This window comes from Lipotes vexillifer, unplaced genomic scaffold, assembly GCF_000442215.2.
Source record: "Lipotes vexillifer unplaced genomic scaffold, Lipotes_vexillifer_v1.1 scaffold1359, whole genome shotgun sequence".
Taxonomy (NCBI): Eukaryota; Metazoa; Chordata; class Mammalia; order Artiodactyla; family Lipotidae; genus Lipotes; species Lipotes vexillifer.
Window position 1 is genome coordinate 1106744 of NW_006771596.1, and position 27423 is coordinate 1134166.

A 27423-nucleotide genomic window follows, 5' to 3' on the forward strand; every position below is an offset into this window, starting at 1 on the left:
AGGCAGGGATTCCAATGCAAAGAGTTGATTTGGAAGGTGATCCCAGAGGGCACCAGCAGACAGTGGGGATGAGCCAGGGGATGGAAGGAAGCAACCAGAGTGCATTGAAGAGTGGGCTCCTTGGACTTCCCTGGTGGTCCAGTGGTTAGGTCTCCATGCTTCCACTGCAGGGGGCACCGCTTCTGTCTCTGGTCGGGGATCTAAGATCCTGCATTGTGTGCTGCGCGGCCCACAAAAAAAAAAAAAAAAAAAAAAAAAAAAAAAAAAAAAAAAAAAAAAAAAAAAAAAAAAAAAAAAAAAAAAAAAAAAAAAAAAAAAAAAAAAAAAAAAAAAAAAAAAAAAAAAAAAAAAAAAAAAAAAAAAAAAAAAAAAAAAAAAAAAAAAAAAAAAAAAAAAAAAAAAAAAAAAAAAAAAAAAAAAAAAAAAAAAGAGTGGGCTCCGGCTTGAGTACCCACAGCCTCACAGGGAACCTCCGGAAGATGATGGGGAGCCTGCCCCAAGGGTGTGTGCTTGTCCATCATCTTCTTTGGTCGCTGGTTGAGGACATTCTCTGCAGCTTCAGCCCCAGGTCCCTCTGGTACTTGTGGAGCCCCCAGGCACACCCCCTTGACCTAGTTTGTCCCTAGGGGAGGCCCACAGAGACGGAGCCCAGATGTGTGGCCTCTGGGGTCTCCTCTGAAACACACACAGGGGGAAAGCAGCAGTATCCAGCTCTGAGTAAACGACGAAAACTCTCAGCCACAATCTCACCACCCGGCTCCCTGGGCATGTGTGGGGTCTCCGAGGCCACGCCCCGGGCACAGGCTTCTGTTGTGAGCACAGTTTTTGTACACTCCTGTATCCCGCTTTATCTCCTGACATTTAGCACTGACTCAACACTTCCTTCAGACTCTGACTAGGGTGTGTGTCACTGGGCTGTGTCCCACAGAGTGATGGATTGTCTGCTCTCCTAGTGCCAAAGGTCGGCTGCTTCCAATAAAGAAGTTTTTGGTTAATATCTTTGTGCCTAACTGTATTTCCTCTATTTTGTATTTATCTTCCTTAATCCAGGATTCTAGAGATGAGATGGGGGTGTTGACAAGTACCACGTTTACAGCCCTAAGTACACACGGTTCATCAACTCTCCCCTTGGGCTAATCTAATCTAGGATGTCTTGAGTAATTATCAGATTCTTGCTTATTGGTGTAGGGTGAAGCGATCAGATGGTGGACACACATGGATTCCCCAAGGGTTGCGACTCTTTTCACTGACACCAGCAATAACCAAAAGTGCCAAGTCACTAGCCTCACCTTCACTGTGTGTTCGATCTGCTGTCAGACTTTACAAATTTAATAACTGTAAAAAGGTGCCTCATTTTCAATTCTCCTTTATTACTAGTGGGATTGAACCTGCCCCAGCAGTCCCAGAGAGGGAACTGGAGCTGAACACTGTTGCTAAGCTCAGGAGGCGGTGAGGAGGGGCCAGCTGCCGGCATAGGAGCCTCCTGTGGTCAGGGATGCCTGGCCGACGCACCACGCCTCACTGGCTTGCCTCTCTGCACCCCAGGAGCGTGCTGAGGGTTTGCAGTCTGGGCTGAGAGGTCAGGGTAAGATGGTGATGCTCCACCAGTCACTGGTCCAGGCCATGGCACCTGGCTAACTGTGTGTGCCATGCTCTGACCAGCAGAGATGTGAACAGTTTATGGTCATTTCCAGCTCACAGGGGTAACCAGCCTACAGGTTGAGATTTGGAGCCTGGTCACTTAGTGGACCCTTCATCTTCTCTGCCATCAGACCCCAATTCTATTTGGTGAAGGACTGTGTCCACAGTCCAGGCGAGAGATGCTGCTCCCTGCTCTCCCAGCCTCCTTTGCAGCCAGCAGTGGTCCCGTGATCCTGTTCTGGCCAATGTGAAGACTTCTTTAAAAAAAAAATAAATTATTGAGCAGTCTTATGTTTACAGAAAAATTGAGCAAACACAACATTGTAACAACTATATTTCAATTTTAAAAATTTGGGGGGACTTCCCTGGTTGCACAGTGGTTAGGAATCCACCTGCCAATGCAGGGGACACGGGTTCGAGCCCTGGTCCAGGAAGTTCCCACATGACGCGGAGCAACTAAGCCCATGTGCCACAACTACTGAGCACACATGCCACAACTACTGAAGCCCATGAACCTAGAGCCCATGGTCCGCAACAAGAGAAGCCACCGCAATGAGAAGCCCGAGCACCACAGCGAAGAGTAGCCCCCCACTCAATGCAACTTGAGAAAGCGCGCTCGCAGCAACGAAGACCCAACGCAGCCAAACATAAATAAACAAATATCATTCTAAAAAAATTTTTTTTTCTTAACTGAACAGAAGGTACATAGCTCCCTCATGCCCTTTCATCCCCTCAACAGTTTCGTCTATTACGACTCTCTTGCTTTAGTGTGTGGCACATTTGTTGCAATCAATGAGCCAATATTGACATGTTATTGTTCACTGAAGTCCACAGTTCACCTTAGAGTTCACTCCTGGTGTGTACATTCTATGGGATTTGGCAAGTGTATAACGACATGTATCCACAATTATAATATTATACAGAATAGTGTCTCAGCCTAAAAATCCCCTGTTCATCCTTTGCTCTCCCTAAACCCGAACCACTGAAAACAGCTGCTGTTTGTGCATACATTTTTTTGTGTTCATAAAATACACATACCATAAAATTTACCTTCTTAACCTTTTTTTTTTTTTTTTGCGGTACGCGGGCCTCTCACTGCCGTGGCCTCTCCCGTTGCGGAGCACAGGCTCCGGACGCGCAGGCTCAGCGGCCATGGCTCACGGGTCCAGCCGCTCCGCGGCACGTGGGATCTTCCCGGACCGGGGCAGGAACCCGTGTCCCCTGCATCGGCAGGCGGACTCTCAACCACTGCGCCACCAGGGAAGCCCTCTTAACCATTTTTAAGTGTACAGTTCAGTGGTCTTAAAGACATTCACACTGTTGTGCTACCATCACCACCATCCATCCTCCTAACTCATTTCATCCGGTAAAACTGAACCTCGGTACCATTAAATGTTGCCTCCCCATCTTCCCCTCCTCCCAGGCTCTGGCAACTACCATTCTTCTTTCCGTCTCTATGAATCTGACTACTCTAAGTGCCACATATAAGTAGAATCATACAGTATTTGTCTTTTTGTTACTGGCTTGTTTCATTTAACATAATGTCTTCAAGATTCATCCATCTTGCAAAATTTCCTTCTTTCTTAAGACTGAATAATATTCCATTGTATGTATACACCACATTTTGCTTATCCATCCGTCAACGGAAACTTGCTTCCGTTTTGGGGCTATTGTGAATAATGCTGTTCCAGACTCTGCTTCAGTTCTTTGGAGAATATACCTAGGTATGGAATTATGGGACCGTATGGCAGTTCTATTTTTAATTTTTTGAGGAACCGCCATACTATTTTCCACAGCAGCTATACCACTTTATGGTACCACCAACAGTGCACAAGTGTTCCAATTTCTCCATTTCCTTGCCAACACTTGTGCTTTTCTAGTTTTTTGATAGTAGCCATCCTAATGGGTGTGAGGTGGTATCCCACTGTAGTTTTGATTTTCATTTCCCTAATGACTAGTGATGTCGAGCATCTTTTCATGTGCTTATTAGTCATTCGTATATCTTCTTTGGAGAAATGTCTATTCAAGTCCTTCACCAATTTTTTAATTAGGTTTTTTTCTTGTTTGTTTTGGTTTTTGATGTTGAGTTTTAGGAGTTCTCTCTATAATCTGGATATTAATCCTTTGTCAGATATATGGTTTGCAAATATTTTCTCCCATTCTGTGGGTTGTCTTTTTAGTATGTTGACAGTGACTTTTGATGCAAAAAGTTAATTTTCATTTAGTCAAATTTCTCTATTTTTCCTTTCGCTAAATGTGATTTTGGTGTCATATCCAAGGAATCATTGCCAGATCCAATGTCATAAAACTTTGTCCTATGTTTTATTCTAAGAGTTTTGTACTTTCAGCTCGAAAGTTTAGGTCTTCAACATCCTAAAGTTATAACAGTCTAGTTTTTATTTATACCAGCTTAAGTTCAATAACGTATAAAACTCTGCTCCTTTACAGCTCTGTCTCCACCTCTTTCAGCTATTGTCACAGTATTACATCTTTATATATTGTGCATCCAGAAACATAAACTAATAATTATTTCAAATGCATTTGGCTCTTAAATTACATAGAAAGTAAGATTTGGGGTTACAAACCAAGGTACAGTAATACTAGTTTTCACAGTTTTTTAAATTAGTTTCTTAAATCATGTAGGAAACAAAAATTGCAGTTATAAATCATTGTTACAGTGAGATAGCTTTTATAATTGCCCACGTACCTTTACTGAGATCTTTATATCTCCATGTGGCTTTGAGTTACTGTTTAGTGTCCTTGTAGCACTACTTTGAGCATTTCTTGCAGGGAAGGTGTAATGGTTACAAACTCCATCCGTTTTTGTTTATGTGGGAATGTCTTCATTTCTCCCTCACTTTTGAAGGACAGTTTTGCCAGATATAGGATTCTTGTTAACAGCTTTTTTCCTTTTAGCATTTTGAATATATCAGCCCAACATCTTATGGACTCCAAGGTTTCTGATGAGAAACTTGCTGATAATATTTTTGAGGATCCCGTGTATGTAACAATTTGCTTCTCTCTTGCTGCTTTCAAGATTATCTCTTTGGCTTTTGTAAATGTGATTATAATATGTCTTGGTATGGATCTGAGTTCACATTACTTGGAGTTCACTATTTCTTGAATGTTTATGTTCATTTATTTCATCAAAGTTTTCCACCATTATTTCTCCAAATATTCCAAATATTCTCTCTGCCCCTTTCTCTCTTTATTCTCCTGAGACTCCTTGATGCATATGTTGGTACGATGGATAGTGTCCTACAAGTCCTTTAGGCTGCATTTGCTTTTCTTCAAATTTTTTTCTTTCTCTTTCTCAGACTTGATAATTTACATTATCCTATCTTCAATTCACTGATTTTTCTTTTTTTTATATAAATGTATTTATTTTTTTAGTTTATCTTTGACTGCATTGGGTCTTCGTTGCTGCGCGGGGGCTTTCTCTAGTTGTGGCAAGTGGGGCCTACTCTTTGTTGTGGTGCATGGGCTTCTCATTGCAGTGGCTTCTCTTGTGGCAGAGCACAGGCTCTAGGCACATGGGCTTCAGTAGTTGCGGCACATGGGCTCAGTAGTTGTGGCTCGCAGGCTCCAGAGCAGAGGTTCAGTAGTTGTGGTGCATGGGCTTAGTTGCTCCGCGGCATGTGGGATCTTCCCGGACCAGGGCTCGAACCCATATCCCCGGCAGTGGCGGGTGGATTCTTAACCACTGCACCACCAGGGAAGTCCCTTTCCTTTAGTTCTTTCAACATCTTTAGGACAGTTGTTTTAAAAGCTTTGTCTAGTATTTCTGCCAGTAGATATTTTTCAAAGACTGTTTCTATCGATTTTTTTTTCCCTTTGAATGGGTTATACTTTTCTGTTTCTTTGTATGCCTTGTGATTTTTGTTGTTGTTGTTGAACACTGGACATGTGAATTTAATAATGAGGGAACTCTGGAAATCAGATTCCTCTCCTTCCCCAGGGTTTGTGGGGGTTTGTTATTGTTTTTGTTTATCGTGTATTGCTTTCTTTTTTAAAATTTTTATTGGAGTATAATTGATTTATGATGTTGTGTTAGTTTCAGGTTGTTTATTGTGTATTGTTTTCTGATTGTTATAGGCTGTCTCTGTGCCCAGGATCAACCTAAGGTATAAACTTAAGGTCTTCTCAAGTCCTTTTTTAGACTTTTCCTGGGCATGCAGGGTCACTTTCTAATTTTCTCTGTATATGCAGTTGTTTTTGAATGTCCTAGATTTTATGTCTGGCCCCTGAGAGAGCAAAAAGTGAAAAATGAAGGTGGGATAAAAGGGCACTTGTCCTTTAAACCTTCTGGAGGTCACTTCACCTGGAGGGGGAGGGGCTTGCAACAACGGGGGAGGTGCCTATTTGTCTGCACTTCTGTGATCTGAACCAGCAATCAGCCTTCAGAGCACAGACCCCCAGTATCTGGAGAATAGGGTCCTTTTTGTCCACCCTGGCTCCGACTAGCTGTTGCACACGGCTGCCTGCCTACAGGCTGGAAGTTGGGGATGGGTAAGTGCTAATGTACAAAGGGCTGAAATTGAGCAAAATTAACCCCAGTTTACCCTCCAAGTCTTCCCCTGGAAGTTGCAAGCCTTCAACAGACTCCAGATTTCCAAAATAGTTACATCAGACAAGTTCTGCCAGTGCAATTGTTGTCTAGGTAGGGAGACAGATTCCTGGTACATCCTACTCCATCAGCTTCTCATGATCTTCTTTTTCCAACATGAAGGCTTCTGTTTCCCTCATTAAATGGGATGTATGCAGCAGGCATGGTATTCTAGCATTTCTCCCTTTTCACTGCCCTAGACATAGATGGAATGTCTGGAGGTGTAGCAACCACCTTGTGGCCCTGAGTCATCAAACATGAGGAGAAAGGCAAGATGCACAAGATCACAGAGGAGTGATATCAGCAAAATGGTGAACTAGGAAGCTCCAAGCTCTTGTTTTCCCACAAAAACACTGAAAATACAAGCAGAGGATTTCCCTTGTGGCGCAGTGGTTAAGAATCCACCTGCCAATGCAGGGGACACGGGTTCAATCCCTGGTCCAGGAAGATCCCACATGCCACGGAGCAACTAAGCCCATGAGCCACAACTACTAAGCCTGCGAGCCACAACTACTGAAGTTCGTGCATCTAGAGCCCATGCTCTGCAACAAGAGATGCCACCGCAAAGAGAAGCCCGTACACTACAATGAAGAGTAGACCCTGCTTGCTGCAACTAGAGAAAGCCCATGTGCAGCAACAAAAATCCAACACAGCCAAAAATAAATAAATAAGTAAACAAACAAACAAACAAACAAATAAATAAATAAGTTTATTTATAAAAACAAGCAGAACTGTCAGAACCAACTTTTTAGGAGCTCTGGAAAAAATTCAAAGGTCTGCAGCAACCAAGCAAGTGCTCAACGAGGAAAAAGCCATCTTCAAGACAGTAGGGGAATATGACAAACCCACGGCCAACATTGTTCTCAGTGGTGAAAAACTGAAACCATTTCCTCTAAGATCAGGAACAAGACAAGGTCGTCCACTCTCACCACTATTATTCAACATAGTTTTGGAAGTTTTAGCCACAGCAATCAGAGAAGAAAAAGAAATAACAGGAATCCACATCAGAAAAGAAGTAAAGCTGTCACTCTTTGCAGATGACATGATACTATACATAGAGAACCCTAAAGATGCTACCAGAAAACTACTAGAGCTAATCAATGAATCTGGTAAAGTAGCAGGATACAAAATTAATGCACAGAAATCTCTTGCACTCTTATACACTAATGATGAAAAATCTGAAAGTGAAATCAAGAAAACACTCCCATTTACCATTGCAACAAAAAGAATAAAATATCTAGGAATAAACCTACCTAAGGAGACAAAAGACCTGTATGCAGAAAATTATAAGACACTGATGAAAGAAATTAAAGATGATACAAACAGATGGAGAGATATACCATGTTCTTGGATTGGAAGAATCAACATTGTGAAAATGACTCTACTACCCAAAGCAATCTATAGATTCAATGCAATCCCTATCAAACTACCACTGGCATTTTTCACAGAACTAGAACAAAAAATTTCACAATTTGTATGGAAACACAAAAGACCCTGAATAGCCAAAGCGATCTTGAGAAAGAAAAATGGAGCTGGATGAATCAGGCTCCTGGACTTCAGACTATACTACAAAGCTACAGTAATCAAGACAGTATGGTACCGGCACAAAAACAGAAATATAGATCAATGGAACGGGTTAGAAAGCCCAGAGATAAACCCACACACATATGGTCACCTTATTTTTGATAAAGGAGGCAAGAATATACAATGGAGAAAAGACAGCCTCTTCAATAAGTGGTGCTGGGAAAACTGGACAGCTACATGTAAAAGAATGAAATTAGAACACTCCCTAACACCATACACAAAAATAAACTCAAAATGGATTAAAGACCTAAATGTAAGGCCAGACACTATCAAACTCTTAGAGGAAAACATAGGCAGAACACTCTATGACATAAATCACAGCAAGATCCTTTTTGACCCACCTCCTAGAGAAAAATAAAAACAAAAATAAACAAATGGGACCTAATGAAACTTAATAGCTTTTGCACAGCAAAGGAAAACATAAACAAGATGACAGCCCTCAGAATGGGAGAAAATATTTGCAAACAAAGCAACTGACAAAGGATTAATCTCCAAAATATACAAGCAGTTCATGCAGCTCAATATCAAAAAACAAACAACCCAAGCCAAAAATGGGCAGAAGGCCTAAATAGACCTTTCTCCAAAGAATATATACAGATTGCCAACAAACACATGAAAGGATGCTCAACATCACTAATGATTAGAGAAATGCAAATCAAAACTACAATGAGGTATCACCTCACACCAGTCAGAATGGCCATCGTCAAAAAATCTACAAACAATAAATGCTGGAGAGGGTGTGGAGAAAAGGGAACCCTCTTGCACTGTTGGTGGGAATGTAAATTGATACAGCCACTATGGAGAACAGTATGGAGGTTCCTTAAAAAACTAAAAATAGAACTACCATACGACCCAGCAATCCCACTACTGGTCATATACCCTGAAAAAAACATAATTCAAAAAGAGTCATGTACCAAAATGTTCAATGCAGCTCTATTTACAATAGCCAGGACATGGAAGCAACCTAAGTGTCTATTGACAGATGAATGGATAAAGAAGATGTGATACATATATACAATGGAATATTACTCAGCCATAAAAAGAAACGAAATTGAGTTATTTGTAGTGAGGTGGATGGACCTAGAGTCTGTCATACAGAGTGAAGTAAGTCAGAAAGAGAAAAACAAATACCGTATGTTAACACATATATATGGAATCTAAAAGAAAAAATGGGTCTGAAGAACCTAGGGGTAGGACAGGAATAAAGACAGACGTAGAGAATGGACTTAAGGACACAGGGAGGGGGAAGGGTAAGCTGGGAGGAAGTGAGAGCGGGGCATGGACATATATACACTACCAAATGTAAAATAGATAGCTAGTGGGAAGCAGCTGCATAGCACAGGGAGATCAGCTCGGTGCTTTGTGACCACCTAGAGGGGTGGGATAGGGAGGGTGGGAGGGAGACGCAAGAGGGAGGAGATAAGGGGACATATGTATACGTATAGCTGATTCACTTTGTTATAAAGCAGAAACTAACACACCATTGTAAAGCAATTATACTCCAATAAGGGTGTTAAAAAAAAAAAAAAAAAGACAGTAGGGGACTTCCCTGACAGTCCAGTGGTTAAGACACCATGCTTCCATTGCAGGGGGTGCAGGTTTGATCCCTGATCAGGGAGCTAAGATCCCACATGCCACGTGGTGTAGCCAAAACAAAAAACAAAGAAAAGACAGTAGGAAAGTTTTCTGGTGTTTCTACTCAACCATGCCCCACCTCCTCTCTGGCACAGCGGAGGTCTTCGTCTTGAAGTGATGGTAACACAGTTTCTAATCCCCTCCCTCAAACCAGTGGAAGCTGAGGCACCCTTATTTGCAAATTACTGTGTATATACATTCTGACCTGTCTTGGGGAGGTCTAAAGAACTGCAACATAAACAAATGTGAGGGCTTCCCTGGTGGCGCAGTGGTTGGGAGTCCGCCTGCCGATGCAGGGGACACGGGTTCATGCCCCGGTCCGGGAGGATCCCACATGCCACGGAGCGGCTGGGCCCGTGAGCCATGGCCGCTGAGCCTGCGCGTCCAGAGCCTGTGCTCCGCAACGGGAGAGGCCACAGCAGTGAGAGGCCCCCCTACTGAATAAAAAAAAAAAAAAAAAAAGAAATGTGAGGCACTTGCTTCTCTTTCACGTCAAGTGGAAGTCAGGTGGACAAAGCAACAGCCACTGCTCCTAAAAGACATCTGAGGCAAGGGATTATGTGTGGAGACACACAACAGATCATATACAGCCCAGAGGAGAAGCTTGGAAAGTTAGTACATTCAAAAGCAGCTGTGTATAAGGGGTATTTAGAAAGCCACATGCATGCACAGCACAAGACACATACCCAGAAAAGACCTGCAGAGACCTGACGCTTTCACCCTGGGCTTATGCCTAGGCTCAGAGCAAGCCTACATAAATGTTAAAGGATAATCCCAGCACAGAGCCAATCTGAAAAAAAGGGAGAGGTGGAGTTTTGTTTGTTTGTTTTTCTGTTTCTTTCTGTGTGTGTGTGTGTGTGTGTGTGTGTGTGTGTGTGTGTGTGTGTGTGTGTTGTTTGTTTGTTTAGCTCCTGGCATTCAAGGAAATCTCTACCAAAACATTAGCTGATCATGAGCTAAAGGAGCAGAGATTTCAGTGAGCACACACAAGGAATAGTCTTTGCAAAAATAGTTTGGAAAAGTATAAACATGAGTAGACCACTACAACCTTCAACAGTAAAAACGTAAACAAACCAAAAGAGCAAATGCTAGGGAATAGGGAGAATCTGATTTCCAAAGTTAGCACATTTTAATAATCAAATACCCAGTTTTCAACAAAACAGTGATAATGCATACAAAGAAACAAGAAAATATGCCCATTCAAAGTAACAAACAAACAAAAAAATTGACAGGGAATTCCCTGGCAGTCCAGTGATTAGGATTCTGAGCTTCCACTGCAGGGGGCATGGTTTCAATCCCTGATCGAGGAACTCGGACCCCACAAGCCACACAGTGCGGCCAAAAAAAAAAAAAAAAATTGACAAAGACCATCCTGAGGAAACACATAAGAAAAGATCTTAAAACAACTGTCTAGGGAGTTCCTTGGTGGTCTAGTGGTTAGGATTTGGTGCTTTTACTGCTGTGGCCTGAGTTCAATCCCTGGTCGGGGAACTGATATCCCACAAGCTGTGCAGTGTAGCCAAAAAAAATAAACCAAAACAAAACCAACAACTGTCTAAAATATACTCAAGAAGGTAAAGGGAAAAAGGTACAAAGAACCAAAGGAAATCAGAAAAAAAAAAGTATGAACAAAATTAACAAAGAGATACAAAATCTAAAGAGAAATCAAAAGGAAATTCTGGAGCTGAAAAGTACAATAAGAAATGAAAAATCCACTAGAGGGGTTCAACAGCAGATGTGAGGAAATAATCAGTGAACTTGAAGATAGAGCAATTGAAATAATCAAGTTTGAGGAGAAGAAATAGAAAAGTAGGACTTCCCTGGTGGTGCAGTGGTTAAGAATCCACCTGCCAATGCAGGGGACACGGGTTCGAGCCCTGGTCCGGGAAGATCCCACATGCCACGGAGCAACTAAGCCCGTGCGCCACAACTACTGAGCCTGTGCTCTAGAGCCCGTGAGCCACAACTACTGAGGCCGCGTGCTGCAGCTACTGAAGCCTGAGCGTCTAGAGCCTGTGCTCCACAAGAGAAGCCCCCTTAGTGAAAAGCCCGCGCACCACAACAAAGAGTAACCCCCATTCGCCGCAACTAGAGAAAGCCCGTGCGCAGCAACAAAGATCCAATGCAGCCAAAAATAAATAAATAAATTTATTTTTAATAAAAAGAGAGAGAGAGAGAGAGAGAGAGAGAGAGAACTTCCTCAACATGATAAAGGACATTTGCAAAAATCCCACAGCAGGGCTTCCCTGGTGGCACAGTGGTTGAGAGTCCGCCTGCCGATGCAGGGGACACGGGTTCGTGCCCCGGTCCGGGAAGATCCCACATGCCGGGGAGCGGCTGGGCCCGTGAGCCATGGCCGCTGAGCCTGCGCGTCCAGAGCCTGTGCTCCACAGCGGGAGAGGCCACAACAGTGAGAGGCCCGCGTACCGCAAAAAAAAAAAAAAAACACATATTCCTGATAAGGGGTTGATATTAATATGCAGAATCTATTTTTTTAATTCCACAAATTCAATAAAAATAACCCACCCAGGGAATTCCCTGGTGGTCCAGGGCTCTGCACTTCCACTGCAGGGGACACGGGTTCAATCCCTGGTGGGGTAACTAATATCCCACATGCCATGCAGTGAGGCCCAAAACAAACAAACAAAAAAAGCACCCAACTCAAAAACAGGCAAAGAACATGTACAGACTTTTTTGCCAAAGAAGATAGACAAATGACCAATAAGTAAGCACATGAAAAGATGCTCACATCATTAGTCTTTAGGAAATGCAAATCAAAGCACAATGAGATACCACTGCACACCCATTAGGCTGGCCTTTATTTAAAAACATGGAAAATACCAAGTGTTGTTAGTGTTGTGGAAAAGTTAGAAAGCTCACACATTGTTGGTGGGAATATAGACTGGTACAGCCACTATGGAAAACAGTTTGGCAGTTCCTCAAGAAGTTAAACATGGAATTGCCATATGATCCACGAATTCTACTCTACTCCAAGGTATATACCGAAAAGAACTGAAAGCAGGAATAGGTGTACACCAGTGTTCACTGATGCACTATTCACAAGAGCCCAAATGTGGAAACAACCCAAGTGTCCATCAACAGATGAATGGATAAAAACGTGGCATATACATGCTTGGAATATTATTCAGCCACAGAAAGATATGAAATTCTGATACACGTTACTACCCGGATTAACTTAAAGACATTATGCTAAGTGAAATAAGTCAGACACAAAAGGACAAATACTGTGATTCCACTTATATGAGGACCCTAGAGTGGTCAAATCCATAGAGACAGAAAGTAGAACAGTGGTTGCCAGGGCCTCGTGGAGTGGGTCGGAAGTTACTGTTTAACGCGTATTGAGTTTCAGGTTGGGAAGGTGAAAATGTTCTGGAGATGGATGGTGGTGAATTCACAACAGTGTGAATGTACTTTATATACTTCACACTTCAGCAATGTGGATTGTACACTTAAAATGATTAAGATGGTCAATTTTATGTTATGTATATTTTACCACAATTTACAAAAAAAGAGGGCAGGGCAGGAAGATGGAAGAACTCGGATGCCTACGGACACCCAGCTCGTTATTCCGACCCCTCTTCCTTTACATCCCTGTCACGGGGCTTCTCTTACCGCAGCTAGACGCACTCCTAAGTGATGTGCCTGGAACTCCCTGCTCTCTCTCACCTGGCTCTCAGCATCCCCTACTGGTGCTCTGCAGGGCCCAGTGGATATTTTCAGCCTGATACCTCTTCTTTGTGGCGACTGCCCTGGGCATTGTTGGATTTAACAGCATTCCTCCTTCTACCCACTAGATGCCAGTAGCATCCACCCCCAGATGTGATGATCTAAACTGTCTCCACTCCTTGCCAGAGGCCGCGTTGGGGCAAATCACCCCAGTTGAGAACCACTGCCCCACGAAGCCTTTGCTAAGCCAGCTAACCTGCCCACTGTTCTCCACGTGTCCTGTGGGTCCCTCGCCCCCAGCTCAGCTGTGACGCCACAAAGGCCCCTCCACGTCTTCCCGATTCCTGCCTGTCCTTCACAACTCGCGTCAAATTCTTCGGCATGGTGGGGACTTTGCCCACCACCCCAGGCCCAGGTGGGCTCTCCATGCTCTAGCCATCACAGCATTTGGCCTCTATGTTGCCTTATGTATGTGTTTTGCTCCTGGAAGCTGAGTTCCTGGTTCCTGGCGGCAGGGATATTGCACATATAAGGGTCGAATCTATGCATTTCGGTGAACATATGAGATTGTCTTTCCCTGGGGCCCAGCTGCAGTCAGGAAGCACTGATGTGGAAGCCAGAAAGCTCAGGGCTGTCTGGTCCTTTGTCCCCATCCCCGGTGGGGCAGCCACCAGCATCTCGGGAGTCTGCTCACCCAGCCTGCACGCACAGCATCTCAGGAGCCTGAGGCGGGGAAGGGCCTGCAGGTCCATGGAGAGGATGGCCCAGGACTATGGTCTGGCCTGGTCTGTGCCCTGAGTCACAAAGGTGACTTGGAGGGAGCGTCCAACCCATTGCATCGGGGGCAGAGTCCAGCCTGCTTAGCACATCCTTCCTTCCACTTTTAACTGGAAATAGTGCTCAAGAGCCTCAGGCAGGAGAGGGTCTTGTGACAATGAATTACCCTCAAGGTACCAGGGACACTCTCAGGGGAAAAGCTTTTAATGAACATGGGCGAGTCCTGGTTGGGCCCAGGAACCCACTAACAACTTGGCATGGTGCACGCTTCCAAGGGCTCCCGGGCCAGAGTAAAGACCAGGCCCCAGAGACAAGCCTAATGAGGTCAAGTGCAGTATTAGATACCCACCGAGAAAAAGGTGCCCAGCCAAGACCAGGGATCAGGAAGTCTTCCAGGAGGAAGCCATGCCCAGGCAAGAAAGGTTCCACACTCTAGGGTTGCCAAATTTAGTAAATACAGAGGAAGACATCCAGCCAGTTTTAAATTTCAGATAAACAACTAATAATTTTTTAGTATGTCACAAATATTGGATGGGACATATCAATACTTAGGCTAGAAAGTTACACCCTTTATCACTGCCCCTCACAGATGAAGATGAGACTCAGAGAAGGGCCAGGACAGGGCTGGACCTTGGGTTCTAGAGGGCAGTCCACTGATCTGAGCACCCTCCTACTCTGCCACTTAGCTGGCTGGCACTAAGGCTGGCTACTTACTCTGTCTGAGCTTCAGTTTTCCAACCTGTACAATGGGATGGGTGTGTGGACAGTAAAGCTCGCCTCTCAAGGGCTGGTGTGGGGTCCAGCAGCATCGGGCTCCCACAGGAAGGAGATTATTAGAAATGCAGAATCTCTGGCCCTGCCCCAGACCTGTGGGATGAAACCTGCGTTCCGAGAAGCCTCTGCGATCCAGGTGTGCATTCAAGTTTGAGGGTGCTGTGTGCAGAGCCGTCCCACGGGACCCAGGGGCTACCACAGAGCCAGGCAGGGGACTGGGGGCGCTGGGGCACAGGGGCTCCCAAGCCTCATTGGCTCATCCCACACACAGGGACACTTGGAGAGGGCACTATACACCTACTTACAGCTGAGACCCCAGAGGGGGCCAAGAAAAACAAGGCGCTTCCCTGGAGGCCGGGCTGGCACATCTTGGGTGCCACAAAGGCAGTTCTTGGAGCTGGTCTGAAGACCTCGGATATGCCCATGCTCTCGAGCTCAGCCGTGCCACGTCGATCTCACTGCTTCTCAGTGGCCTTGAGGATGGATTCGTGGGCAAACAGACACTCGAGCTCTGAAGAGGCTCTGAGCTGAGTGAGGTTGAGTCTGCCCAGCGAGGTGCCTGGCGCACCGTGGGAGGCTGGGCAGAGGCGACTTTTCCTGCCCAGAAGGATCACGTCTTCTTTTTCCACATAAACATGGCTGTGGTGAACACACGAGAAGTGGCTCTGGGCCCCGCTGAGAAGCAGGACACCCTAAGGCTTTTTTCCGGGGAAGAGGATGGCTTTTGGCAGGGGTGCCTCCCTGCACGAGTTCAGCTCCATCGACATTGCCTCCCTCCAGCAGAAACTGCGGCTAAAGACCAAAGTCCCGAGAACAACTAATTCCCTAAAGGCTGAGTCACGGGTCCTCAGCAGATGGGGAGAGAATTCGCTGGAATGGGAAATGCACTTGAACTGGTTCGTGCTCTGGGTCCAGAGGTTTCTAGGGACACTCTGTTCTCCCATGCGTAATCGCCGTGGCTAAATCGGATCAGGGTGCTCCCCTGCTTCAAATCCACTGGCACCTTTTGGTATCTTTTGAATTTTTAACATGTGACTATTATCTTTTTAAAATAAATCAGGTTAGTTTTTCAGTCTTTGCCTGTTTTGGTGACGACCGCTTTGGTTTTCTTTTCATCCTCAGATGTGCCGGGTTCCCTCCCACCCGGAACATTTACACACACTGTTCCCTCTCAGAACTGCTGTTCCCCCCACCCTTCCAGTCTCACCTGACTCCTCCAATTGGGTGAGGCCCCAGGTAACCCTCCTGGCACCGTGGACGTCCCAGAAGGGTGCCAGTCTAGCCATCAGTGCGCTGGCTGGAGGGCCCAGCCCGCTCCCTCCTGCCCCCAGCCCAGCACCTGCACCTGGCAGTTCCAGCCAGCCTTGGCGGAGCAGAAAGGTGCTTCAGGAGTCTGTAGCTCGGGGGAGGTGGGGATGCTCTGAAAGCTTGGCTCTTGACCCCTGTAAAGCTCCTCCCATGCAGGGGCTGCACTGACCCTCTCCCCTAGACCCTAGCCCACAGCCAGGAACACAGTGGCACCCATTCAAGCCTATGCGTGGGTGGGAGTAGGCCAGCCAGGGGTGGAGACGGTCCCTGCACTCTGCTGCCCCCTTTGCCGTAAGCTCTGTGCGTAGGCAGCCTGGAAACAGGCCAAGCTTATCTGTTGCTCAATGAAGCTGGGCTTAAGGAAGGCTAATCCCACCTCTTTCCTTCCAAGCCCATATAACCCATCACGTGCACGCCTGTGTCCCAGGGCCTGTCCAGTTCTGTTTTGGACGTGCTTAATAAGGGCACAGGTTTTGGTATCAGATACACAAGTTCAACCTCTGAGGGCCTGTTTCCCTACGTGTAAATGGACAGCAGTGCCTCCACCCAAGGCTGTGTGACTGAATGAGACATCCGTACACCTTCCCTCTGCAGACCCAGGGCATGGGGACACACCACTCTCTTCAACCCGCCCAATTCAGATCCCACCAAGTGCCAGGGCCCATTCCAGCTGAGCGAGGGTTATGTAAACACGGCCCAGGGTTATGTAATAAAGTGCCTAGTGTGGCACCTGCCCCATGCTGGTGAGAGCGCCAGCAGCGCTGGCTACTCCTCCGTGGGCGTGGATAACCGGGCCAGCCCGAGACACCAGAGCAGGCCTGTGCTGACCTCCAAATCCTGCCATCACCTGCCCTGTGACCTTGACGCCAGGTTAAGTTCTGAGCCTCAGCCTCCCACCTAGGAATCGGGAGTAGCCTTATGTTGGGAGAATGCTCAGCACGGCTCTCGGCACACAGCCTGCATCTAGCACGCAGCCACCAGGCCCCAGCTCTGTGCCCAGGTGGGAACACAGCCCAGAGCAGAGGCCCCTTTGAGAAGGAACATCACTGGGGGAACCCGAGGTGCCCACTCTCCTGCATCCGGGCTGACTCGGGGTGTAAGCTCATTGGCCGGGATGCCTGGAGGTGGCAGGCTCGGAGGAACAAGGAAGGTTACAGTGCAAGGTTGGCACACCATTGTAGAGCAGACAGCCTCCTCGATGTCCCGGGCCCTCATGTCCCCAGGGCCAGGCCTCAGCTGCTCACCTGCCTCGGGCAGCAGCCAGGCGGGGGCCAGGAAGCTCTCCAAGGCCGGCTCGTCCCACGCGCAGTGACACCCACAATGCTCTTGGTACAGTTCTGGGACCCAGCAGACACTCATAAGCAGCCATCTTTGTTCAGCTCCATTAATCAATCTCTGTTAAGGCGCCCGAGCCAGGGCAGACCAAAGGAATGCTGGCCGCATTGCACTGGCCGCTGTCCCACTCACTGATGATCCCACCCCCGAGCAGCAACCCCTACCACGCACACCCTGGCTCCCTGGAAATCCTCAGAACAGGAGCAGGAAATGTGGAGACCCCAAACCTGAGGTCCCAGCAACCCCAAGTCCCAGCACACCGTAACAGCAGCCAGAGACCCGGGCTCCTCCCGCCATGCAGACCAGATGGCGCTGACGCCTGCTTTTCTTTCTGAAAGAAACACTCAAGCACTTTAGACTTTCTTCCCCGGCACAATCCAGGGCACTGAGTCATCAGCGTCGTGCCTCCTCCAGACAGCAGTTGGGAGGCCCAGATGTGGGTTGGGAACCTCTACTGTTAGAGCCTTGCAGCTGAGCTGACATCAAAGGAACAGGGCGTGTGGGCATCACACTGCCACTCGTGCATTTAAAACCCAGGTGGAGCCCGGCCCCCACGAGCTCCTGAGCGGTCCTGAGCTCACACCCAGCTTCTCCTTGGCCTTAACCTTTGCGCCGCCATCATGCTAGGCACCGCTGACCACCGGCGCTCGGTAGCAGCAGCCGCAGTCGCCTGGACCAGCCCTCAAGTCCTCCTGCACCCCACTCCAGTCCCCGGCCCTGCTGCCCCTAGCCAGTCAATTTGCTGCTAGTCCCATGGGTCACGTGAGACAGAGGAGGAGTGTGATGCTCGCTGGGTGACGTACTTCAGTAAGCCAGATGCTGACGCTTGGGAATTGCATAAAGGGACGAACATGCTAGTTGGCTATGATCTGGTTCCAGAACGCAAAATCACTGCAGGCGTGCAGACACTTAAAATGATTTTGCTAGTGCAGTTCACATCCTAGAGGTTAAGGTCAGGGCAGGACCTCATAAGGAAATCTACCCTAACGTCACCCAGGAACTTAGACGAACTTTAAATGAACTGGGAATCTCCACTCCAGAGGAACTGCGCCTTGACAAAGTGTCAACCCCATGGATGGGCTTCCCAAGGATTTACTAATACTGCTACTTGACTGTAAACAATCACCTGGAAATACTGATGATAACATACTGAACAAGTTTTCCTTTTTGAGTACCAAACTATGTAATGTATCAATAACTTGGACTTGAATAAAAGGAAAATGAGTTTGAACTGAAAAAACAAAAACAAAAACAAAAACCGCACCCAGGTGTGCTGAACGGAGCAGAGCAGAGGGCAGTTTGGGGAGGAGAGACAGCTGGGTCCCTGGCTGCCTGAGAGAGTGGAAGGCTGAATTTACAACGTGTCCATATCTGGAGAAAGAGGTGTCATCAGGAAGGACCATCTTCCCTGCAGGCGAGAAGCTGTTTCCAAGCTTCAGGGAAGGGAGGCTGTCAGCCTAATCCTAGACAGGAAGGCTGGAGCTGCTGGCAGTTAGGCCAGAGACCCAGACCAGGGCAGGTGTCTCCTGGGCCCGAAGGCACCAGGTTGCAGCACTGCATGGCTGACCTCTTCTGGCCAAGGAGGCACTGCACACAGCAGGCAGAGAGCCAGGCACTGCTTACTGGAAGTGGTTTCTGATTCCCAAGGTTTCCAGGGATGGCCCCTTTCTACAGGCAAGAGGCACAAACCAGGGCAGCTAGGATTTTTATTCTGTTGTTAAAGGCAAAGCACCAGCCTGGCCATAAATCTAGAGGGCCACAGTGCTGCCTGCCCCGAATCCAGTCCATCCAATGCAGGAATCAAGCTCCCTCCAGGCTGGGAAGCCTGCTCCACACTCTGTGCTCAGCCCCGGGAGAGGCCCTGGACAAGCTTAGGAGGGCGCTGCTGTGGGTCCACGCTTCTCTTCTCTGTGCCTGAAGCTGCGCAGTGGGTTCTGGGTTTTCGCCTTCTGTGGGGGCAAAACTGTAGATTAGCTGTGGCGAGCGGACGTCTGTGTGCGCAAAAGGAGACAGACTCAGAGAAGGGGGTGCCGTTGCCACTTGGCAAGCCGTACAGGCCGTGAGCCAAGGACAGGAGCTCCTGTGGACACCGCAGAGGCCCACCTTCTTCCTCCTGTAGCTTGAACGATGAGGAGGGCAGTGGGGACAGAACAGCAGGTCCCCCTTTGCTCCTGAAGCTGCCCCGTGGGTGGCCAAGGGAGAGCCCCAGCATCCACAACCTTGATCAGTGGCCTGGAATTTGGGGCCAGTCCTTGGGACTTCTCTCCTCCCTCCTGAGGGCAAGGGGCGAACACATCCTGGCGACAATGGAGCAAGGTGGGAGAGGAGCCCTGCAGCTGTCACCGAGGCCCCAGGGGACATACCTTGGCCTTCTTAGAGGAAGGGGGCTTCTTCCGCTTCTTGTGAGGGCGGACGAGGCCTCGAAGAGCAGGAGGAACTGGAAGAGATATCTGGCTCAGTGGCCACTGCCCACCCCCCCCACCCCCCCACCGTGCGCCAGCTCCAGCCCCTCCCCTCAGCCAGCATTGGAGAGCCCGCCAGCTCCACCCTCCAGCTGGCTCCATCCTCCAGCTGGCTCCACCCTCCAGCTGGCTCCACCCTCCAGCGGGCTCCCAGGGTGCTCTCTCCCACTCTGAGCCAGTGCCTGGCTAAGAACACACGACTATCTATTATCACACATGCACAGGGCCAGAAGAACAGCTATCCCCAGGGGTGGGATTCTGGGGACTTTCACTGTCTAAAACACTTCTTTACACTATTTACATTTGTCACAGTAAGTGTGTAACAGAGAAAAGAAAATGCTGGGACTTCCCTGGTGGTTCAGTGGTTAAGACTCCGCTCTCCCAATGCAGGGGGGGCCCAGGTTAGATCCCTGGTCAGGGACCTAGTTCCCGTATGCCGCAACTAAGAGCCCACATGCCACAACTAAAGATCCCACACGCTGCAACTAAAGATCACGCATGCCACAATGAAGATCCTGCGTGCCACAACTAAGACCCGGTGCAGCCAAATAAGTAAGTATTAAAAAAAAAAAAAAGGAAAGAAAATGCTGCTGAAACAGAAAAACCCTACATGTAATTTCTTCCTATGTGGCCCCTCCTCCCATATCCTTCCTCACCTGTCAGGTGCCACCATCACTGCTCGTGACCTGCTACATGATCCCTGGGCTCTGCTGTCACTCCCAACTGCCCATGGCACAGCACAGGGTCCCATCCGGCCAGGCCACACAGGTCCTGACAGGCCTCTGGGCATCACACCACACCGCCACACCCTCCCACGTCACCTTGACCCCTTTAGGTCACACGCTTCTGGCAATGACTTTGCTGTTTTGTGACAGAGAGGATGGAGTTCCCTCCTAAGGCAGGAGATAGATGGGCCCCAGGTTAGACATTTACAACTAGCCTCCTGTTTACACTTTGAAAATAAAGATAATAATAGGAACAGGATAAGCAGCTGGACTTTGTCTCCTGTGGACACCTCAAGGTAACAAGAATGGCAGGAACAGAGGGGGGTTAAGCGCTGCTTAGGTAAAAGATAAGGAAACCACATATTTCCCATTCTTGGGGTCAAGGAGACCTCCCAGACTATGCATGAGCAAACAGCTCCTCAGGGGAGGGGGCGCTAGACCATAATATGGTCTGCTAACCTCCCAAAACACCCTCGTGCTGGAATCCATCTTGGCTAAAAGATGCACGCGCACATCCAGCAGGGCCCTGAGTCAGACCAGATATGGACTTGGAGTCAGATAAAGCAAGATGACTGGCCAGATGAAAACTGGAAAACTGCCTCCATAGAAGTGACTTAAAGCACCCCAAAAGCTCACGGATGGCTCGTGCTCTCTCTCTCTCCTGAGCCCACCCATGCTTCTCTGTGCCCATCTTCCCTCCTAATAAAACTTTATTTACCTCACTACTTTTTGCTGAATTTTAAAGAATTGCTGAGTTCTTTCTTCAAAGCAGACAAAAGCCAGGGCCCTGCTCCTAGGCACTACTAGTCTCTGGTGGTGGTCTAGGGGCTAGGATACGCCGCTCTCACCACCACGGTCCGAGTTTGACTCCCACTCAGGGAACTGAGATCCCACCTCAAGCTGCCACTCCCGAGAGCACTCCCACCCCCTCTCCCCCCTCCCTTCTCACTCTGCAGACCAGGACCCCGGCTGGTGTCCCCTCCAGCTCACTGTCCTGGGGGAACCTGGTATTTTCCCGTATCTCCTGGATCCTTCCCTTCCACTCGCTGGGGCCTCTCCTGCCACACCTGCCAGTTTATGCCAATCCAGCGGGGTGCTGGGGAAGGGGGCCTGCACTCACCACTCCTCTTCCTTAACCCACTTTAAGCATCTTCAGCATAAAAGTCACTCATACCCGTTACCAAAGACACAAGGGACATCGTTACCCAGGTGTAAATGGAGCTAGGCTCCTGAACACCTCAGCTGGGCTTTGGCCTCCTCTACATCATAGAAACCATCTTAGGGTCCATTCTTGTCCTCACAGCTGCAACCCAGACATCCCTTGTCCCCACAAGGTCTGTTCTCTGTCCCCTCTGCCAACTGTTCTAGGGACTCCAGCCACCTCCCCCGCCCGGCTTGGCCCGGTCACTAATCCCGAGTCTTCTCCAGCTCCAGCAGCACTGCCTCTTACCTGAGACACCCCCCCACACCTGGTCACTCCCTTCCACGCCCAGGTGGCTGCTTGGCCAGATACTGGCTCGCTCTTTCACTGGGCCAGGCTCTGGGGCAAAAACCCTGGCCTTGAATGCCCGGTTTCCTGTCTTCCCTACAGAGAGGGCAATGCCTACCCAGGAAGCTGTGCGGCTGAGTTCAAGCGAGTGAACAGAGGTGCGTTTGTGTCTGTGTGCATGCTTGCTGCCCAGTCCCCGTGGTCCTGTGTCAGCCCAGTGCACGGCAGCTGAGGGACAAACGCCCACCACGTCCCTCAGCCCTGCTCACCCAGGTAGTCAGGGACGTGGCCCAGGTGGGGCTTCACCACAGCGGGGTGCAAGGGTAGGTCGTGCCGCAGCAGCTGGAGATCCCTGGGGTTGTCTTCAAAGTACGTCTGGCAGGGGAGAGAAGCGGGCACTGCGGGGTCAGTCCTCCTTCTGCAATTTCACAGGGGAGTTTCTGGACAGGTAATCGGTCTTCCAGAATTTCAAGGGCTAAGGTCTCACACTGCCTTCATCTGTGGTCACCTGGTCCCCCTCCAGAGCCTGCTCCTGATCTGGTTTCTCACCTCCCCTCAAGTGCTCTGCACACGTGGGAAGGCCTGTGTCCCCGTTCCCACTCCCCTTTCTGTGGGGAGGTCAGGAGCCTGCCGCACCCTCCTCACTGATCATCACCCCACGGGCCATCCCGCACTGACACACAAACAGCCGCCTCTTCCTTTTCTGTGTAACACGCACCGCGTGGATGCACCCGACTTGGCTTCCTGCGTCTCTGTGGAGGACTCCCAGTGTTTCCACCGGGGGAATCATGACGAACACGGGCACCCGTGTGACTGTGCACGACAAGAAAATAAACTCCAGGAGCTGTGATTCTGATGGACACGGCCACTGTCCACCACAGAGGCCAGGCTGATTCACCTCCCAACAGGACAGCTGGCATCCTTCACCGCTCTTGGCCTGTTTCCTCCCCACCGACCTGCTGAAGATGCAGCTAGCTGTCCAGTTCACTGCCTCTCAAGCTCATAGCTGGGCCACCCTCCTGGAAGGGCGATGCCCTGAAGCCGCGCCCCTCCCTCCCCACGGCCCCTCACCTTGAGCTTCTCCGAGTGCAGAAGCTCCTCCTTGATCTCCTTCAGCCTCGCCTCGCGGATGGCTTGTTTAGTCACTGAGCGCATGGCATCCTGGGGGCAGACACCGAAGGTCAAGACGGTGGGGCTGTGAGCCAGCCCTCGTGCCGGGGTGCTCAGCAGCAAGGGCCTGGCGCTGGGTCCTAGAGAAGCTCCGAGCACTCCCGACCCCAGGGGCCCCGCTCACCCTGCAGCGGTAGCGGAAGCCCTCGATCTCCTCCATGCGGAACTGGTAGGGGAGCAGGACGGGGGCTCCGCTCCCTGTGGAGGAGACAGCAGTGAGGCTCCCCCGGGCTGAACGCTCAGGCTGGGCTCTAGTGGGGGCCTACTGCTTAGAGGTAGGGGTGAGGCACCCCTCATGCTGGGGCGAGGCAGCCGGGGAGCCAGCCCACTCCTTCCCCACAGCGCACACGTGCGCAAAAACACCTGGGTCTCACGAACAGTTCACAACAGACGATCCACTCTGCTGTGGCCAGGGCGGCTTGTTGTCCCCGCGTTCTGGGTTCCTGTCACATCTCTCAGCCTCAGGACCTGCCCACCCGCCCACTCTCCTCCTTCCAGGCTACTCCAGCCACGAGGCACCCGTGACGACAGCCGCGGAGCACTAAGGAGCACCAGCCCTTTCCGTCAGACACCGGTCTGTCATAGTAGCGTGCTGGGTCACTCGATGTTTACAAAAGAAGACGGGGCGGGGAGGCGGGGTTTGGCGGTGCAGCAGGGGCTTCACCCATTTCAGGTAAGGAAACCAGGGCACAGAGAAGCAAGGCCCAGAGTCGTCCCTCGATCCCCCGTCCCACAGTGCCCCAGGCCACCTTCTACACAAGCCCAGGGCTCAATGCCAGGCAGTGAGCATGTCCTTTCTCAGCCCATGTGGCGAGCAGCAGTGAGGCCCCACAAGAAGCCCAGGCTGGACCCTCCACCCATAACCTGCGGGATGGTGGAGCAGCCCTGCCCAGCCCCGGCTAGCGTGCCCTTCCTGCAGCCTGGAACGCCGCCTGGCTGCCCCGCTACAGCATGACCTCCCGAAGGCGCCAGCGCAGAAACCCCCCAGCAGCCCCCTCTCCCAGGGTCTCCTCTGAGATGCCACCAGTCCCACCCTGTCTCCCAAACCTCTTCCCTTGGCCCTTCTGCCCCATGAGGCAGAGAATAAACATGACTTTGGCCAATTACATGACGGCTCTGGACCTCAGCTGGCTTGACTGTGAAGGGGGAGAGTGCCTGCCCCCCAGGGAAAGGCAAGGACAGGTGAAGGGACATGGCGCACAGCGTGGCCAACTGTGCGGGTGGCTGTTGCTCATGCCGGTGTCCCTGCTGCCATCACCACCACCGGGTCTATGGTGTCATGGCAGAAGCCTGGCCCTGGCACAGGCCAGAGAGAGCTGAGCTCTTACCTCCACTGAGAAGCTCCTCGATCTTGCCCAGATGGGACTGCTCCGTGGGCAGCACGAAGGTCAAGACGATGCCTGGGTTGTTGGCACGCGCCGTCCTGCAAGGAGAGATGGCCCAGCCCGTGTCTCTGGCTATGTGTCCTGCAGTGTGCCCTCCATCCAGGTGCCCAGCCCGCCACGCCCCAGTCCTCCTACCTGCCGGCCCGATGTATGTAGGCCTCGGAGGTGGGGGGGAGATCAAAGTTGAGCACAGCACACACGTGGTGGAAGTCTATGCCGCGGGCCACACCAGCCTCCGGATCAGCGGCCCTGCAGGAAAACGCCCCGACCTCAGACAGACCCCTCCTCTCCTCCAAGGCCACGTTCTCAAGCTTATTTAATCAGCAAAATCTCTATACAAAGGCTTGTATGGAACTACAGGACGCTGACACGTGTAAGACTCTTAAGCATCTGAACTGGAACAGGAACTAGGGTAGTGGCGGCAGCCAAACCGGGCTCTGACCTCAGCTCTAGGGCAACACTGCCCACGGTCAACCCGATAACAATTCCCAGCCAGCCAACCCGTTAGGCAGACAGAGACTGGGGACTCCTCTTTCCCCCTAAGAAAGATCCTTCCCAAAAGTCACAGCCACTGGAGGCTGGGCCACCTCCCCTCACAGGATGATGGCGCGCCAACAAACCAGGCAGTCTGGCCCTTCCTGCTGCCCGTGGAGCATGTGTGTTGGCCCTTCACTCCCTGCCCCCATACTCACAGTCTTCTGAAAGGCTGAAAAGCAGGTCTCCCTGGGGAGGGCTGGGAGGAGAGAAGCGTGGACTCACCTGTTCCGCTTGGGTCCTTTGCCCCGATGCTTGCCCTTGACCGGAGGCCCCAAAACTTCAGCATCTGTTGCTATGACGCAGTCATAGAAGCCTTGGTTGAACTGTGAGATGATGTGGCACCTGTGGCCCGAGAGCAGACGGAAGTGAGCCCCAAGAGCAGGCTGGAGGTCCCTCTCCTGCCCCCTGCTTGGTCATAACGGTCACCCTTCCTGACTCTTCCCTCTTCTTCAGCTCTTCCCCAACTTAATCTTTGTGCCTCAACCTCCTCAAATGAAGATGGAATTACAGTAGGTACCGCAGAGTTGTGACACATAAGTCAGCGAGGATCAGTCAAGCCCAGAGCCTGGGCACAATCTTCAACCAAAACATGGGAGATGGCACACCTGGAGCGCAGCGGGAGCTCTCCATTGAGCACACAGGCGGGGATGCTGAACTGCTCCAGGAACAGGCGCAGCCGGTAACTCCGCTCCATTGTGTTGACAAAGAGCAGAGACTTTCCCCGAATCAATGACAGTTTGAGCAGGGTATACAGCAACAGAAATTTGTCTTCCTCAGTCTCACAGACCACCTGAAACTGCTGTAACTGGTCTGGCCCTGGCAGCTGGGACTCCTGTAACTTGAGGGTAACCTAGGGGAGGACAGACCTGTGGTCAGGAAAGAAAAGAAGACAGAAATGCTACTGCAAGCCACTGGCTCACCAACCACAGCACAAACGTGTTAGTGCAGGGCACCGTGGGTCCCCTCCAGCTGTGTAATGTAAGAATTCAAAGCACGCTAACCGTTGTAGTGTACAGAAAACATAAAACTACAAACTACAAAACTACAAACATTTGGGGCACAGAACAAAGAGAAACATGCTATAAATGACTGTAGTGAGGAGAGAACCCCTATAGCAGCAACCTTCCTGAAGAGTGAAGTTCACATAAGGTGAGAACTTTAGCCCTGCTGCTCAAAGAAGCCTTTGTGCCCCTTGGGGGTCCCTTCTCAGGCTTTAGGCAGAGCATGGTTTGAAGCCCCTAGCGGACATCTAGAACTACACAGTGATTTTAGGTTGGGGGATAGGGGGATGGTTACAACTACCGGCTTCTAGCACATCAGAACCAGGAATGCTACACCAATAACTTCCCACCCCAAATAACAAAGGGTTCCTTTGAGAAGGGAGAAGCAAGTCCTTTTGAGTATCATGTCAACGCCTCTAGATGCTTCCACAGGGCCCTTACCGGGTTATGCAGTACCAGCTCCTTGAGTGCTTGTACGTCCTCATTAAAAGTAGCCGACATCAGAAAAGCCTGGTAAATCCGGGGCAAGTGACTAAAATGAAACAGAGCCCCATCAGACGCCAGCTCCAAAGCCTCTAACTGTGGCAGATGAACTGCCCCCTCGCTCTAGGTCCTAGTGTCTATTCACAACCCCTTTTCCTTACCAGAGAAGACTCTTGAGTTCCTCCTCAAAGCCAAAGGAGAAAAGAAGATCAGCCTCATCGACTACCAGCAGCTCCAGGGAGTCTTGCAGTTTCAAGTTGTCTTGTTGCAAGTGGTTTAATATGCGGGATGGGGTCCCCACCACTACATCGGGCTTCTCCATCAGCACAGCTCTGCGGGTGGGCAACACCTCGGTATTGGGGAGAGGGTAGCAGCTGGGACCTCACCCTGGATTAGCCCTCTTTCTTGCTGCACACAAACCCAAACCCACATCCCAGTGCAAACTCATTCCCCTACAGCCCTGTTGCTCTCACCCACCTCTGAGAGGCTGAGTCTTCAGCGGCTGAGACATTGGCCACCCGGATGTCTCGAGCACAGTAGGCAGCCAGCTGCTGAATCATGGACTGGGCCTGCCGTGCCAGTTCCTTGGTCGGCACAAGGACAAGGGCTCTCACAGCTTGCTCTACCACGGGGCCTGTCTGCAAGAGACAAATTAAAGACTTCAGCCGGTCGGTTCATGTCATCACAGCCACCGCATGCTTCTCTCTACCTCTTCCAGACAATCTGACCCAACTGCTGTGACTTCCTCACAACAATCTAGTTGTGGTCTGGTCAACCCTTCACTTACTTTACCCACCTCAGAATGCAGATAGAAGACTCTTTCC

At 49.8% G+C, this 27423-nt stretch overlaps 1 protein-coding gene across 2 annotated transcripts in view; it reads right to left on the reverse strand.

Moving 5' to 3' along the window:
* Positions 1-19218: 19218 nt before the first annotated feature.
* DDX56 (DEAD-box helicase 56) overlaps positions 19219-27423 on the reverse strand; it is a 9115-nt gene continuing 910 nt past the window's right edge. Inside the window, exons 3-14 of one of the 2 annotated variants that reach the window (XM_007447005.1) lie at positions 27077-27237; positions 26761-26931; positions 26558-26648; positions 25721-25965; positions 25338-25457; positions 24714-24827; positions 24522-24616; positions 23318-23391; positions 23095-23184; positions 22293-22398; positions 19711-19784; positions 19219-19296 (exon numbers count right to left, since the gene is read on the reverse strand). In XM_007447005.1, the coding sequence (XP_007447067.1) occupies positions 19219-19296; positions 19711-19784; positions 22293-22398; positions 23095-23184; positions 23318-23391; positions 24522-24616; positions 24714-24827; positions 25338-25457; positions 25721-25965; positions 26558-26648; positions 26761-26931; positions 27077-27237 (1419 nt within the window). The remainder of the gene's footprint in view (positions 19297-19710; positions 19785-22292; positions 22399-23094; positions 23185-23317; positions 23392-24521; positions 24617-24713; positions 24828-25337; positions 25458-25720; positions 25966-26557; positions 26649-26760; positions 26932-27076; positions 27238-27423) is intronic. The other variant, XM_007447006.1, reaches the window with a different exon arrangement.